This window comes from Mytilus galloprovincialis, chromosome 3, assembly GCF_965363235.1.
Source record: "Mytilus galloprovincialis chromosome 3, xbMytGall1.hap1.1, whole genome shotgun sequence".
Lineage (NCBI taxonomy): Eukaryota > Metazoa > Mollusca > Bivalvia > Mytilida > Mytilidae > Mytilus > Mytilus galloprovincialis.
The window spans coordinates 20,931,704-20,948,117 of NC_134840.1; the positions used below are offsets into that span (position 1 = coordinate 20,931,704).

At 32.9% G+C, this 16,414-nt stretch overlaps 1 protein-coding gene across 4 annotated transcripts in view; it reads right to left on the bottom strand.

The window, feature by feature from the left end:
- Window positions 1-16,414, bottom strand: part of LOC143067393 (RNA-binding protein FXR1-like) — a 45,944-nt gene that overhangs the window by 24,337 nt on the left and 5,193 nt on the right. For 3 of the 4 annotated variants that reach the window (XM_076240627.1, XM_076240624.1, XM_076240628.1), the window contains exons 2-10: window positions 12,551-12,606; window positions 12,033-12,129; window positions 9,459-9,616; window positions 9,038-9,100; window positions 8,303-8,396; window positions 4,868-4,984; window positions 3,657-3,824; window positions 3,338-3,416; window positions 2,848-2,975 (exon numbers count right to left, since the gene is read on the bottom strand). In XM_076240627.1, the coding sequence (XP_076096742.1) occupies window positions 2,848-2,975; window positions 3,338-3,416; window positions 3,657-3,824; window positions 4,868-4,984; window positions 8,303-8,396; window positions 9,038-9,100; window positions 9,459-9,616; window positions 12,033-12,129; window positions 12,551-12,606 (960 nt within the window). The remainder of the gene's footprint in view (window positions 1-2,847; window positions 2,976-3,337; window positions 3,417-3,656; window positions 3,825-4,867; window positions 4,985-8,302; window positions 8,397-9,037; window positions 9,101-9,458; window positions 9,617-12,032; window positions 12,130-12,550; window positions 12,607-16,414) is intronic. The other variant, XM_076240625.1, reaches the window with a different exon arrangement.

The following is a 16,414-nucleotide window of genomic DNA, read 5'->3' on the forward strand; positions in this document are numbered from 1 at the left end:
GTTGGTTGACCGGGTCACGCCACACATTTTTTAAACTAGATACCCCAAAGATGATTGTGGCCAACTTTGGATTAATTTGGCCCATTAGTTTCAGAGAAGAAGAGTTTTGTAAAAGATTACTTAGATTTATGAAAAATGGTTAAAAATTGACTATAAAGGGCAATAACTCCTTAAGGGGTCAACTGACCATTTCGGTCATGTTGACTTATTTGTAAATCTAACTTTGCTGAACATTATTGCTGTTTACAGTTTATCTTTATCTATAATAATATTCAAGATAATAACCAAAAACGGCAAAATTTCCTCAAAATTACCAATTCAGGGGCAGCAACCCAACAACAGGTTGACCGATTCATCTGAAAATTTCAGGGCAGATAGATCTTGACCTGATAAACATTTTTACCCCCACATCAGATTTCCTCTAAATGCTTTGGTTTTTGAGTTATAAGCCAAAAACTGCATTTTACCCCTATGTTCTATTTTTAGCCGTGGCGGCCATCTTGGTTGGTTGACCGGGTCACGCCACACATTTTTTAAACTAGATACCCCAAAGATGATTGTGGCCAAGTTTGGATTAATTTGGCCCAGTAGTTTCAGAGGAGAAGATTTTTGTAAAAGATTACTTAGATTTATCAAAAATGGTTAAAAATTGACTATAAAGGGCAATAACTCCTAAAGGGGTCAACTGACCATTTCGGTCATGTTGACTTACTTGTAAATCTAACTTTGCCGAACATTATTGCTGTTTACAGTTTATCTCTATCTATAATAATATTCAAGATAATAACCAAAAACAGCAAAATTTCCTCAAAATGACCAATTCAGGGGCAGCAACCCAACAACGGGTTGACCGATTCATCTGAAAATTTCAGGGCAGATAGATCTTGACCTGATAAACATATTTACCCCATGTCAGATTTCCTCTAAATGCTTTGGTTTTTGAGTTATAAGCCAAAAACTGCATTTTACCCCTATGTTCTATTTTTAGCCGTGGCGGCCATCTTGGTTGGTTGACCGGGTCACGCCACACATTTTTTAAACTAGATACCCCAATGATGATTGTGGCCAAGTTTGGTTCAATTTGGCCCAGCAGTTTCAGAGGAGAAGATTTTTGTAAAAGTTAACGACGACGGACGACGACGGACGACGACGACGACGGACGCCGGACGCCAAGTGATGAGAAAAGCTCACTTGGCCCTTCGGGCCAGGTGAGCTAAAAACAGCAAAATTTCCTTAAAATTACCAATTCAGGGGCAGCAACCCAACAACCGGTTGTCCGATTCATCTGAAAATTTCAGGGCAGAGAGATCTTGACCTGATAAACAATTTTACCCCCATGTCAGATTTGCTCTAAATGCTTTGGTTTTTGAGTTATAAGCCAAAAACTGCATTTTACCCCTATGTTCTATTTTTAGCCATGGCAGCCATCTTGGTTTGTTGGCGGGGTCACGCCACACATTTTTTAAACTAGATACCCCAATGATGATTGTGGCCAAGTTTGGTTAAATTTGGCCCAGTAGTTTCAGAGGAGAAGATTTTTGTAAAAGTTAACAACGACGACGGACAACGGACGCAAAGTGATGGGAAAAGCTCACTTGGCCCTTTGGGCCAGGTGAGCTAAAAAACAAAAAAACTGAAGAGTAAAAATACTCACAAGTCATAAACAATTCAGTTTAAGTTGCAATCAATTTTAAAATAGTAAGATTTCTATTCATAAGAGAGCCGTTGGATAGACACGCGTAACTGTTTTATACATGCAGGAACATATATATTAACGTTAGTCCCAGATACATGTTAGGCTTGAAAATCATAAAATTCTCATGTTAAGTAAACGGAAAAGTTTTTATCAGTAATTATTATCCGGTTTTACTGCTAAATTGCTTAGCATACAGTGTAAGATGTTTCAGAACTGTTAAGCTTTTAAACACATAAATGAATTCTAAATTGGTTTACATGATAAAAAAAAAATTAAACTGCTTAGGGCCCATCATGGTAACGTTCTTTAAATGCATCCAGAAATATTAAAAGCCCTCCGTAAAAATAAATCTGTTAGACGTCAGATCGAGTAATCTCGGACTAGGTTGAATGTTTAAGGTTGTTTACAACTTTGGAATTATCGTAAAAGGTGTAACAATTCATCTGCATGTCTCGTAACCTGATATGTAGAGGTCATCACATGCGTGTAATTATTAACCTCTTTTGGTCTTTAAAACATATTTGATAAATAAGTTAATAACATTTTACGATAAAGAAAACCATAAATATTTGTGTAACACTCGATAAAAGTTTACAATCTTTAACTTAAAATTTGAGTTATCTGGCAACATCTGGCACCCTACAAGCGCATCACATTATTTTCTGCAAACACTCTACTTCAGAATAATGTAATTTTCATAATCGAATATTTCCTGATTTCCAAGTTCCAATGATTAAAACATACTCAACAAAACTAAAAATAAGCTTGCCCTCTTTCCGAATGCAGTTAATTTTCTTATGTCATTCTGTTAAATATGGACCAATTTTTGATCTTTTCAGCGTTGTTCTTCATTTATTGAACAGAAACAGGTGTTGTTATTAATGTGATAATTCACAAATAACCACAGGAGTTTCCGTGTTAATTTACATTGGTAGGTAGATAAGACAATCGATATCAAATCAAGTGATTGGACCAGCTTCAGTTAAAAGAACAGGCGAAGGCGGCATCATAGATACCCCACAAAGGAGTTATCACGTACTTGACAAACTGAGTCGGAACCTTTTATTTTTTTAAAGAAATCAGTGGGATGGGAATGTGCTAATTTTTCGTTGGAGTTCCTGTCAATATAATACTTCCATGTTTTGACTTACTTTAACATCAGTGTTTACCTCTTGTCTGGGTACTTCAGCCTCATTATCCCCCTCTATTTTGACCCGAACAACACCAGACTTATCAACAATGTCTTGAATATTTCTTCCATTTTTTCCTATTACTTTTGCTGTAAAAAGAACAGACAAGAAAAATGGATATCAAATATTTTTTTTTCAATTCACACCATACAAACTTAAAATAAACTAAACAAAAATAATAAAATATGACAGTGAAAATAACACTTTAATATTTTGGTGTGTACTAAGCTCTTTTCTGCATATGCATTTGAAAGAAGTCTCAAACCCCCCAAAAATGAATGCTGAGGATGAAATATAATAGTTAAATCTTTGGAGCTATCAATACTTTTGCTTAAAACTCATTGTAAACATGACAACACTGTCTTCAACTTAATTTATTCTGATTGTTTAAAATAAACAGTTTGTTCAGTGTATGATGCAGACTAATGAACCTATAAGGGCTTTTACTTACCAACTAATTCCCTTGGCACCTGTAATGTTTCTTCTCCATATTCTAACATGGCTCTTGCTTTTTTTACTACTTCCTGTGACTGAAGAAATAAAAAAAAGAAATTAAAATCCTTCGAATGAATTTACAATATCAAAAACAATATGCATAAATATCAACAAAAGGATTTTTTTTTAGCTAGAAACAGTCCTTAGATATCTTTTTTTTAAAAGAATTTTATGGATACAAATCTACAACTTCTTATTGCATATATACTTTTATTGGAAATGATAAAATATGAATTTGCCTAGCTACCTGTTTTGATAGATGTTTTGTTACCTACCTCACCATATACTTTAAAAGTACAGGATTTCTCGTCTAATTCTATTCCAGTCACACCCTCAACATGTCTAGCTTGTTGTATGGTAGCACCATGTGAACCTATAGCCAATCCCATTAAATCTTCTCGTACTGTAAACTCCTCCATATAACCTGATCGTACTTTTGAACTCTGAAAGATATAAATTTTGTATTATAGTATTGTTTAAATTTTGACCATGTACATAATAAAGCATACGAACACACGTTTAGTGCTATGTTCATTTTATTCGAAAAACAAGAAAGTGTCCCCATTACACAGATGTCCCACTCACGCTATCATTTTCTATGTTCAGTGGACAGTGAAATTGGTGTAAATTCATTTGGCATTAAAATTAGAAAGATCATATCAAAGGGATAATGTGTACTGAGTTTCAAGTTGATTGAACTTCAACTTCATCATAAACTACCTTGACCAAAAACTTTAACCTGAAGCAGGAGAGACGTACAAAGAGACACACAGACCAGAAAACATAATGCCCCTCTAGGTGTCATACCACCAATTAAAAGTCCCTATCTGTTCAACCAAATTTTGCAATTTTCAGAGCTTCCTAAATATTTTACCTTAAGTTTAACTTCACAGAAACTAGGTATATCCTGAATCGTACAAATGTCACCTTTCTGCATGCCAATTTTCAACATACATTCAAAATCATATAAGAAAGAAGAGAGCTCCCGAAAGAAGGTACCACTAAAAATAACCCCTGGTTTTCTAGTAATCTTAAATTAGTATACCATGGAGCGCATTAATCCTCAATTTTAAATGCAAACTCCTAGACAGGTAAAATTTGGCTCAAAATGGTCTTAATATATTTTTCTTTCAACAAAAGTTTCATTTCTGCAAATTTGTTTGTTAGTTTAGATGAACAATGACATCAAATGCACTATTTTTTGTCCTAGTAGGCCTACTTTCACATACGTTCTAGATTTGAGGGAGTAATTGGTGGTATGACACCTCTACTGTCGCTGTGTTGAAGACCTATATGAAGCCTTGGGCTGTTTTCTGCTGTTTGGTCAGATTGTTTTCTCTTTGACTAATTTCCAATCTCAATTTTACACTAAGTGATATAATCATTCATGATAATAGTAGTTATGGTACCTGAAAACTAATATGACTGAATAATTATTGACTTTAATCTTGAGGTTAATTTTTACTTTTTTAAAAACATGTCATACCTGTAATCTTTTAACAGCTTCGTCTGTTCTTTGCTTTAATAATAATTTCTGACGTAAATTTTTTAAATGCATATCTGACAACAATGTGGCTTTCTTTATTACACCTTCACTGGTAGACTGAAATATAGAAACAATTCAAATACTGTGAAAGTACTTTTATTCGTGGGGTACCAATTTTCATGGTTTTCGGAAGTCATCCACTAATTTAAGTGATTAACGAAATAAAACAACCATTGTCCAAATCAAGACATGGAATGATCCCCATCGGTAGGTTTGACTACTGATATGATCTAGAGAATATATTGAATAACGCGAAATCTGAGAATACTTTAATAGCAGTCACGGAACTACAACACATGCAGGATTATACCCGTTTAATCTTTAATAACCTAAACTGTACAACTTTTGATCTTTTAATTCTCACTAGAACACACCCGCGAAATCGCGGGCATTCAGAGCGGAGTTAAAAGTATGTAAAGTGTTGTTAGAAGTTTTATACCTCCTCCTTCATTTCCAAAATTCCCAATTTTTGGTTTTCTATCAATTTCAATATGAACATACATTTAGTATGTTATGAACATTTAAGTAAGGAGCCTCTAGTTCAGTGGTTGTCGTTTGTTTGTGTGTTACATATTTGTTTTTCGTTCCTTTTTTGTACATAAATAAGGCCGCTAGTTTTCTCGTTTGAATTTTTTTACATCGTCATTTCGGGGCCTTTTAAAGCTGAGTATGCGGTATGGGCTTTGCTCGTTGTTGACGGCCGTACGGTGACCTATAGTCGTTAATTTCTGTGTCATTTTGGTCTCTTGTGGAGAGTTGTCTCAACATGGCAATCATACCACATCTTTTTTTTTGTAATCAATGAATTTTGTAAAATATTTAATGAATGGAGAATTTCAGAAAAGGTATCAAAAGTTCACATGAATAATTTTAGCGCTTATCTGTATATTACTATATAAATAAAGTGTATTTACTTTCAATTCTTAGTTTAGTAATCGATCCATGGTGATCAATTGACATAGTATACAGACCCTCTCCATTTAATAAACTCTGAACAGAATTAAAATACACTTTATTCATACTATTTGTTTGTTCAAAGTATACAGAAAAACGCAAACGGGAAGTATAATCTGACTTAAAATTTCGTCCAATGACGGGACAATATCCGGATGCCTTTTTTCTCGTTTTTCTCCCAAAATAACTCAATCTGAATAATCATATGAATGGATGACAAATGCGACTATGCACTGTACATATAGGACACAGAGTCGTATTGATTAATTTATTGTGGAAAGAGAAGCGACACCAAAAATGAGGTCTTCTCGTTTAATAGTATAGATAAAAAAAGATTTTTCATCGATGAAAGTCAGATTTCCAGTATTGATACGCTAGTATGATAAAGTGTCCATAATATATCCTCATAGTTCTCGTACATATGCATGATATGGGAAATAATAATTTCATGCTGGGCTTGATTTTGATAAGAATTATTTGACAATTCAAGATACGTTTATAGCATTTGTTTATGTTACTGTTTTCTTTAGGTGACATGTTTATGGCCTAATTAACATCTTTGATGGTCTTTAATCTGTTGATCACTTTACATTGGGTTAATTAGTGCTATCACTACGATTTACAAGGTCAATGTTTATTTTGAAATTTTCTTCAATCCAATTTATTTGTAACCTTCGTTTCTAAAGGCCTTAATTTTTCAATTTTTTTTTTAGAAAACTAAAATCCACGAATTTAAAAACCCACGAACATGTAAATATTGCTCAAACCACGAAAATTGATACCCACGAATAACCAGGTGCTCCGCAGGGCGCAGCTTTATACGACCCCAGTGCTCCAACCCAGAACAGTTGGGGCAAATTTGGTCACAATATTCAAGCTTGGTACCGTCTGAATTTTGATTGTGATCAAATTTTTGACATAATATAGGTTTTTGCCACAAAATTAATGTGGTTCAAGATCTAACACATCTATTGCACAATACTGTGCAATTGAATATTTCTTATTGAAACTTTTCAAAATTTGAAATTTGAAAAATGTTGGAAAAAAAAAAATCCCTTAAAAAAATGGTAAACTGAGATCCCCCTCCCCCCCAATTTATTGAAACCCCCCCCCCCCCTGGAGCAATAACCCTTAAACTCAATCCCATGCTTTCCTTTGTAATATTGAACCTTGTAGTACGATTTCAGAGAGATCCATACACTTAAACACAAGTTATTGTCATGATTGTTTGGAAACTAGAAACATGCTTCTTTTTGGCCCTTTTTTGGCCCTTAATTCCTACATATTTTGGGCAATTAACCCAAAACTTGATCCCAGCCTCCCCTTTGTTATATGGTACATTGTGGTACAATTTCAGAGAGATCCATGCAATTACACACACGGTATTGTCTGGAAACTAGAAAAATGCTTGTTTTGGCCCCTTTTTGGCCCTTAATTTTTTAACTTTGGCCCCATAACCCCTTAAATGAATCCAAACCTTCTACTTGTGATTTTAAACATTGCAGTATACTTTCAGAGCAATTGAAATACTGGTAAACAAGTTATTATCCTGAAACTAGAAAAATACTTGTTTTGGCCCCTTTTGGGCCCCTAACTCCTAAACGGTTCGGACCATCATCCCCAAAATAAATCCCAACCTTCCTTTTGTGGCATTGAACCTTCTGAAAAAATTTCATTAAGATCTATTCATTTAAACTAAAGTTATTATCCGGAAACCAAAGTGTCTTCGGACGACGACGCAGACGACATCATACCATTATACGAATCCCAAATTTTTTTGGGGTCGTATAAAAAGTACTTTCACAGTAATACTTGTTCAGAAATATGATGTCTACATATTTAGGAAACAAGTTTAACCTGGCCATAATATGATATGAATGTCCCAAATGTCAGTTCTTATTGTTTCTTAGCCAATTTTGTCCATTAAAGGATGACAAAGTTGAAGGCACATTATAAGGGAGACTCTCTCAAAATCATTCAAAACTAGTCTGAAACTCAAAGCAAATTAGGGCTTGACATATTTATTGTATGGACACTTGACTATCATTGGCTCATATGTGTTATCATTTTAATGTCTTTTTTTATTTATCCATCTGTTTGGTTGCTGTCTCATCAAAACTTATCCAATATCTTATTCAATTCTTTATATATGTAATTCATACTCCTTACAGTTGTGTAAAAGAAAATTATGGTGATTATTGTTCATTGAGTTATTTAATCCATGCAAAATAGTATCGAGGAAAATATATGAATCACTGTAGTGTAAATCTAGACACCCTTTCTGAAAAATTTGATTATATCAAACGGTAAATCATTATGTAAAATTTTCAATCTTGCATTATGCAGCGTCTTTGTTTAACACACTAATATCTCTTCTAGATTGTAGCTAATTGTAGGCATGTTAGGTTTAAGGATACTTACAATTACAACTAATGAACACTCTGTTTCGTTATATATAATAGAGGATGGCCCACAATGTTTTATGAATTCTACATGTGCATTTTCTTCACAACAACTGTAAATTGAAAGAAAACATGTGATTAATAAACTACAATTTATTAACTTTCATTTCATTTTTATATTTTTATTGTTAAAATCAATTTGTTAAAATCAATGCAACATCACAAATACAAATTACGTACTTATGTGTCAGTTATTCTAGGAAATGAGACATATTTTTTTTGTTAAGTTTATCAATTAACTATGAAAATAAATTACACTTGTTTATGTCCAGACTTGCATATGCACCTTCCAATGTGTATATGTATGAAATAAACTTTGCTTTTCATCAACAATAACTGAAAAGATAACAAATTTAGAATCTTAATGCTGATCTTTCAGAATGGCCTAAGGAATAATATCATGCTGGATTTCATACCTCAGCTTGAGCCACATTTGTTGCAGCGTAGACTAAAAAGCATGCTACATTTAAGTTTAATGCAGGTGAACTTTCACACAAATGGCTGGAGCAAAGATAGAGATATACAAAGCTATAGATAACAACGACAGGTAAATATCAACCAGCTACATGTTACAGCTCTCAAGTAGAATTCCTCATTGAAAAATGCTCACTAATAATAGATCTTTGAGCTAAATTCTATACATTTGAAAATATAAAATAACTAATTTTTTTAATTTATTATTTAGATTACTTACATTTCTCTAAGATCTTCTGGTATGGGTATGGAATACTTTAAGAAACTGTTTTTAAATGGTGCACTGAAACAAAACAAGATATATTAACAACTAGTCACTTTATTTAGTATTTTACAACCTGGGAGATTTTTTTTATATTGATACTGGCTTCAAGGTTTAGAAATACAGGCGATTTTATGCTTGAATAATGTTTGTTTTGTTTAAGAAAGTCATGTAACACTTTATCAAAATTCTATCATTGCAAGTACTGGTTGATTTCCTAGAAACTTAAGTATTAAACTATACCATTGAATAGTATTAGAAATTATCAGGCATAATGTTGGGTTCAGTTCTATTTAAAATATCAAATTTTCATCAATGTCTTAAATTCTATCTACCGGTGTAGTAAAATGATTTCTTGTTTGTTCTAGTGTATGCATACCTTTGGTTAAGAGAACGAATACGTTCCAGTGGAACAATATCATTATATGATGATCCTTCCCATCCGATATATTCTATCACACAAAATTCACCCTTTAACATCTTTACTTTGGCTTTCCACCACCCACATTGCTCACTTTCAGTCGTTCGGGTAAAAACCTGAAATCAGAAATGTGAAAGTTACAGCAACACATTGTACAACAGACTTATATCAGCTGTATACTTCATTCTATTTTTCTTCTTTTTTTAATTTTTTGACTTGACCAGAGTTCTGTTTTAAATATGAAGTCAAGATGGGTTGGTATAGTGATTTATTGCATATTTACTTGTTTTTAATTATGCAATGTAATGAAACAAAATGACAGGATTTTTTGTCAATATTATTGCACTTGCCAGTTGTTTTTTTATTGCTCTCCAAGAGATGCAATTTCAGTTGTATTTCAAGGAAATTATCTATAAACTGTTAATCTTCATATTAATCATGCCAATAGCACTGTCATCAGGGCAGATGGTACTTAAGGAAGCTCGCTTGTCAAGTTTTGGAATTTTGGTCAGATTTTCGGAATCCTCTGGTTTTAACCATTGAATATTTATTGCATATTTACTTGTTTTTAATTATGCAATGTAATGAAACAAAATGACAGGATTTTTTATCAATATTATTGCACTTGCCAGTTGTTTTTTTATTGCTCTCCAAGAGATGCAACTTCAGTTGTATTTCAAGGAAATTATCTATAAACTGTAAATCTTCATATTAATCATGCCAATAGCACTGTCATCAGGGCAGATGGTACTTAAGGAAGCTCGCTTGTCAAGTTTTGGAATTTTGGTCAGATTTTCGGAATCCTCTGGTTTTAACCATTGAATGCCTTAACAAATTTTGCCAGGTGACCCCCATTTATTTTTTTATAATTCTTTTATATGTATAATGATAAGTTGTCTGTTAAAATCTTATAAAATTTTAACTATTTTTCTATAGTTTATGAAGACATGTCAATGATCCAGCTATGAAAAGTTAAGAGAGAACATTTTCTCACAAAAATTTCAATGGCTAGTATCTCGAGAACAAGCACAGTGACCTATATATTTTTTTTGCTGTTTTGATTCCTTTATCAATCCCCTATCAATATATGCTAGTGTTTTGAAAAGTTCGTTGAAACTGAGAAGCCAACTCCCTTAAAGTTCAAAAGCAAGGGTATTAATCCTTTGAAAGTACAACAAATGTATGATACCAATTACTATACCCACAAGCAATTCAGGAACAGCTTTCACCATACACACCTGAGCCCAATCATAAAATGTTTGTCAGCATCAAAAACAAAGCCTTATACAGGGTTGTCTCTAAGAATTGAAGTAACAGGTTAATTATAAAAAGTAGAAGGGGATGTAATGCGGAAGGCGGCGACGAGCTTGCTCGTCGAGCTACGGCGGGGGTATGGGGCCCGCTCAAGGGCCCCAGAAAATTTTGAAAAAATGGTGCAAAATCCTGCACTTTGGGGGTCTCCTGGACCCTCTTTCACTCCTCTCAAAACATTTTTTACTGATGATAATGTAAATTGTTTATTAAAATTTGTAACATGGGTCAACTTTTCTGTAAATTTGATCACATTTATTTGAATATCCAGACTTTCAACTCACAGCTATATATTTGAAGATGTTTGAGAATAGCAATATCATGGTGATGAAAAGTTAATTATCAAGACAGAAACCATTAGACCAATCATGATTCTCTCAAATTTGAAAAATGTTGAGAGAGAGAAAGATAGGATACTTGGACAAACAACATTTATAGAAGACGTTGTCATTTATCCTATCTTAACAGATGTTGGACTTCAGCTATATTTAGTATTTGTTTTGAATACCAATGTTCTGATTGAAGCACTGAAACACCCGACAATTGACACTGTCACTGGTTGTAGACATCGATCTTCTTTTTGTGTGATAAATTTGGTTGAAAATTTATGAAGCCTGTCCAACGTATGTTAAAATAATCGTTGACCATCCTCATTTCTGAATTTAAATACTTAAAACGCCTGATAAACAAATAAATTACCTATTAAATCCAAAGAAATCCAACCGTCGCTGCATATGAAAAGATCGGTCAAATTTTAGAACGGAAGTGACAAAATCATCCGAGCGCTTTAAAAACTCGCAGCGTCGTAGAAAAGCCTTAACCTGTAAAAATGGCCAAAACACTCGGATTCACTTGGATTACTCGATGTATCTCTTGTTCACAATTAAAATCACGAAACAAAAACTTGTAACAGAGAAATATTGATCTCTGTATGTATTTTTTCAAAAAGTCAGGTCATACTTGCCGCTAGAGTACCCGGGTCCACAAGCGGAAGTTGCCGGGGGAAATCCTCGGCCCCTGGGCCCTAAAGACAACCCTGCTTATATATGGGACAATCAAAACAGTGTAATACAATAGTTTTCTTTAAACAATTAAATAATATATATTTTTTTTCATTTTCTATTATTTGTGATATGAAAGTTATTCTTTATTGCCTTTTGAAGATTTTTATTTAAAAATTTAAAACTGCCATGTCTTAAAAATTTCAATAACTAACTTTACCTCCACAATCTCTCCTTCCTTAAAATCTGTTTTCTTTGATTGGTCACTTGGTGGTAAGCGTACATTACCAAATTTAACTCTCTGATCAGGCTGCCAGCTAAAAAAATAATTGCAATACTTAGTTCAGAAAATAGATGTTAAATACAGGCAATGCATTTCATAGAGAAAGCTACCAGTCCTCTTTCTACATTTATGTCAAAATGATAGCAAATAAGGTCGATACAACATTGATAACCTTAACAACCCTTACAACCTATTGTAACATATATCTTCATTTATTCTGCAAGGGCAGAGGGGAATTATATACATATATTTTCAAGGAATTCTTATATATATTAAATAAGAATTAAACACAACTAAAGATTAGCGATTTTCAAGTATATAAATCTAACTGTGGTTACATAGGTACATGCTTTTCAGTTGTTTTTCTCCTCATAATCAAAGTAACTACCAGGTACTACAAAGATAATTATCTTTCAATTAATACTTAGCCAAAAATATCAAATCATGTAACTTACTTGTTTTCAAATGTAACAAGGACTTCATCATCATCATATACATTTTTTACTTGTGCCTGAAAAGATTAAAAATTTCAATAACAAACATGTATTCTAAATAATTTGGTGATAAACAATTATCCTAGTAACATGTGCATCTGATAAAAACATTTCTTCTACAATAAGGCATCAATGTAAATTGTTATACAGGAGCTGTTTTGTTGGACCTATATGTCACATTCAAATAAAACATGTCCTTCAATTAAAGCTATAGACTTACCATACACAAAGAAATCATTATTGTTTAATTATTTGTTTACAATTGATTGATTGATTTTTTGTGTTAAACACCACTTTCAGCAATGTTGGCTATTTCCTGGCAGCCAGTGTTTATTGGTGATTGAAGATGGAGTGCCATGAGAGAACCACCAAACTTCATTAGGAAACTGACAATCCTAGTCAAATAAGCTTGGAGTTAAATGTACCTGTTATGTGCCAGGTTTAAACTCACAACCTCAGTGTTGACAGGTTAGTGGTACAGTAGGTGAACTACTTAGACCACTAGGCCCAGATGCTCCCTTTTGTGCATGAAAGCAGAGATTATAAATAAAGCAGTTTGTTTCTGATACTTATTCAAACCATTGATTAACAATATTCAGATTCATCATAATCTCTAAAAGTGGCAATATAATGACATCCATACATATGTATTTCGGCCTAAATTAATACTTATGCAGCTCAACAGTTCAAACCATGCAACCTGAGTTAAAAAAAAAAAGAATGTAATTTGGTGCATTGCTTCATTGTGACATCTCCTGGTTTTAATTGAATTATTTGAATTACAAGATGATCATTCTTGTTTTGTTATCTTAAATTTCATAGTCTCGTTAGTTTGGTGTGTTTTATAATTCATTGTAATAAGAGGAAAACAAGTTCAGAAAACTGACATGACATCAAGGGTCAAGTGCTTGCACATTTTTAGGTGAGGCAAAGAAATTGATGCATACATATTAAAAGTTCATAGATTTTGAGACTAGCAATAAATTCAGGACCTTTTTCATTTTAAACCTAAGTTTCCTATGCCTTGCCTTTGAGTCTTATGTCACAGTTAGATAATGTTGTGCCCCTTACCTAAGATCTTGGATCTGCCCCAGGTCTGTACATAATTATAAATTCCTGATATAACTTAAAATTAAACAATTTTTTATTTTAAATGCATTCCATATATAGGTTACAATGTACCAAATAAAATTACATGGGCGCAGCCATTTTATGAAGGGAACATGACATAGAGATAAAAATAGATGGCTCTCTGTGATTGGTTGTTATATCTTTTATATATTTTTCTTCTGGAAAGCATTATGAATGAAGTTTCATGCAAGCACAAATTTGTCCTTAAATGTATAGTATAAAGGGCCGGAAATATTTTTTTTATGTTGCTCAAAATTAGGGAAATTTTTCTGCGAAATCGTCAGGTATCGTGAAAAAACCCAAAATTCACCAAGAAAAGCCATGGGACCATATATATTTGAGTGCGGTAAAATCGCAAATAGATATCGAGCTTCAATTAGACAACAGCAGTTTTTCCATAATTAGTTTATTAAAAGCGCCTTTTAAGGAGATAATTGCTAAAAATAGCATTGCCGGCAATGGGGCCACCATTTAGTACTTTATATCCTATAAGTGTATATGGAAGGTTTTAAAGTCTAATTGAAATGCCTTCATTTCAATTTATTTGATAACACTACTATAGTTTGATAATTTGAAACATTTGAAGCAAAACATAAAAGCAATCATTTCATCATAATCATAATGATTACAACATGATAGTATTATGATTTTTTGTGTTAATCCCATCAAATATTAGCTATTTTAGAAAGTGACATTTATTACAATTCATGTGAAAAATGATGTAGAATTAAAAGGTATATATTGAGCCACACCCTGTACAGACACAGTTTTATACTCTATGAAAGGTGGTGTTTTGTATGAAAAACTAGACACCATTGAAATAATTTAAAATATAATGTCATTAAAAGTAAATGGTAATTTATGTAAAAAATATCTATACCTCTACAAAAGTTGGTTAAGTAGATGGATTTAAAATCTGTTAAATACCGATGCAACTAATCTATTTCTTTCAACTTAAAATGAACTGGTATTTCAACACTTGTTAATTATTGTCCTTATTTGAAATTAATATAAACAAGAATAGGTGTCTATTGGCCATAACGCCCTGCTCACAATATAACCTTTTGAAGTTCATTGATCTGTGAAATATAGGTCAAAACCCTAATTTGTCAAAAAAAATTAAAAAGGTCATATTAACACATTTATAATGAACATGTGTACTAAGTTTGAAGTTAATGTGGTCATATCTTGAAAGAAAACTACATTAATACTAAACTTTATCTTGATAATGGACATATGAACAAAGTTAAAATTAAAGAGCAAATTGCTCTGAGGGATGCGATTGCCATTGTTTTCATTGATACATGTATACATGTAGCTGGATAAAATTATTTTCAAAAGGAATAGTCCTGTGATGATTTTTGAATCTACGGTTAAATTGTTTACATTGGTTACAGTTCGGTAGAAGCATTATTTTATGCATTATATATATACTTTAATAAAACATAGAAAAGAGTAAGATGTTTCGCGGGTAAACTTTGGGTCAGGTTGAATGTAAAGGGGTGTTCCTTATGAAACTCAGATACGAGTAATGAGACACTTTGGAAGAACACCCCTCCTATAATAATGGTACGGCTACCATTGGGGTATAAAAGCTGGAGAGATTCCTAGCTCAGGGTCGATTGTCATAAGTCTTCGGAGACATAAGACCAAGCTACGGCACGTCGATATTCGAGATCGCTGTCTCGTATATATAAGGTATTATAGATAATATTACTAAATGTAATAAAGAACAGGTCGGTGCCTGTTATAAATACGGACTTGTACATTTACAAGCGGAACCGTATTGTACCGTATAGGACAAGTGTGAGTTTGTTCCTGACCCAGGACAAATTTGTAAGAGAGTACAAATTTGTACCAGTGTATATATTTTGAGTCGAGTATTTATAGCTAGTTTATTAAAGATTGCAAAGAGCAGTTGTACATATTTTGGTTCATTGACGTTAATATTTGAATAACGATTATTTGTTATATGTTTTGTAAATAGAGCAATTTTGGATCCAGTATCAAACTGGTAACGGACTCATTCTGAAATAGAAACAGACACGCTTACCCGGTGTACATGTTACAGTCCATTTGCCAATTACCGTTATTGACCCTGTATTAGAGATCCCTATTTCAGTTGTCTCCCTTATGAGGGACATTAATTTATATTTACAATGGAGAGCTAGCAGAAAGAGCAAATTTACCTGTGCGTAATGTAAGTTATCTTTAAGGTTTTCACATCTTTTAATTACATCAATTTTGTGTTCAGCTTAATACTTTTGACATCAGAAATTATTTTTCATGAAAAGTTAGATAAAACCGCCGATACATCACTTTCAATTCATCATGTTTTGCATTGGCAATAGCCAATTTTGTCCAGTATAGAACCAGTCTACAATTGACAAAGGGAGGTAATTCGTTTAAAAAGTGTGTAATAATGGAACCAAATCGGTAATTGCAAACTGAATAACGTGCACCACATTTCAGTGTGTACCCCATTTTTTATGTTATTTAAAATAGACTGACAAAATATTAGTTATTTCTTATAATTTAATTCTAAATTCCATTTTAAACTGGCGTAATTCATGAAAAAATGTTGATGACGTCATGGTCACATGAAAAAATTGTGTCTATGATATGATAAACAAAATGGCGTCCAAAATTAAATCATATGCCTTTGTAGGTACAAATGTATCCTCTTTTGGTTAT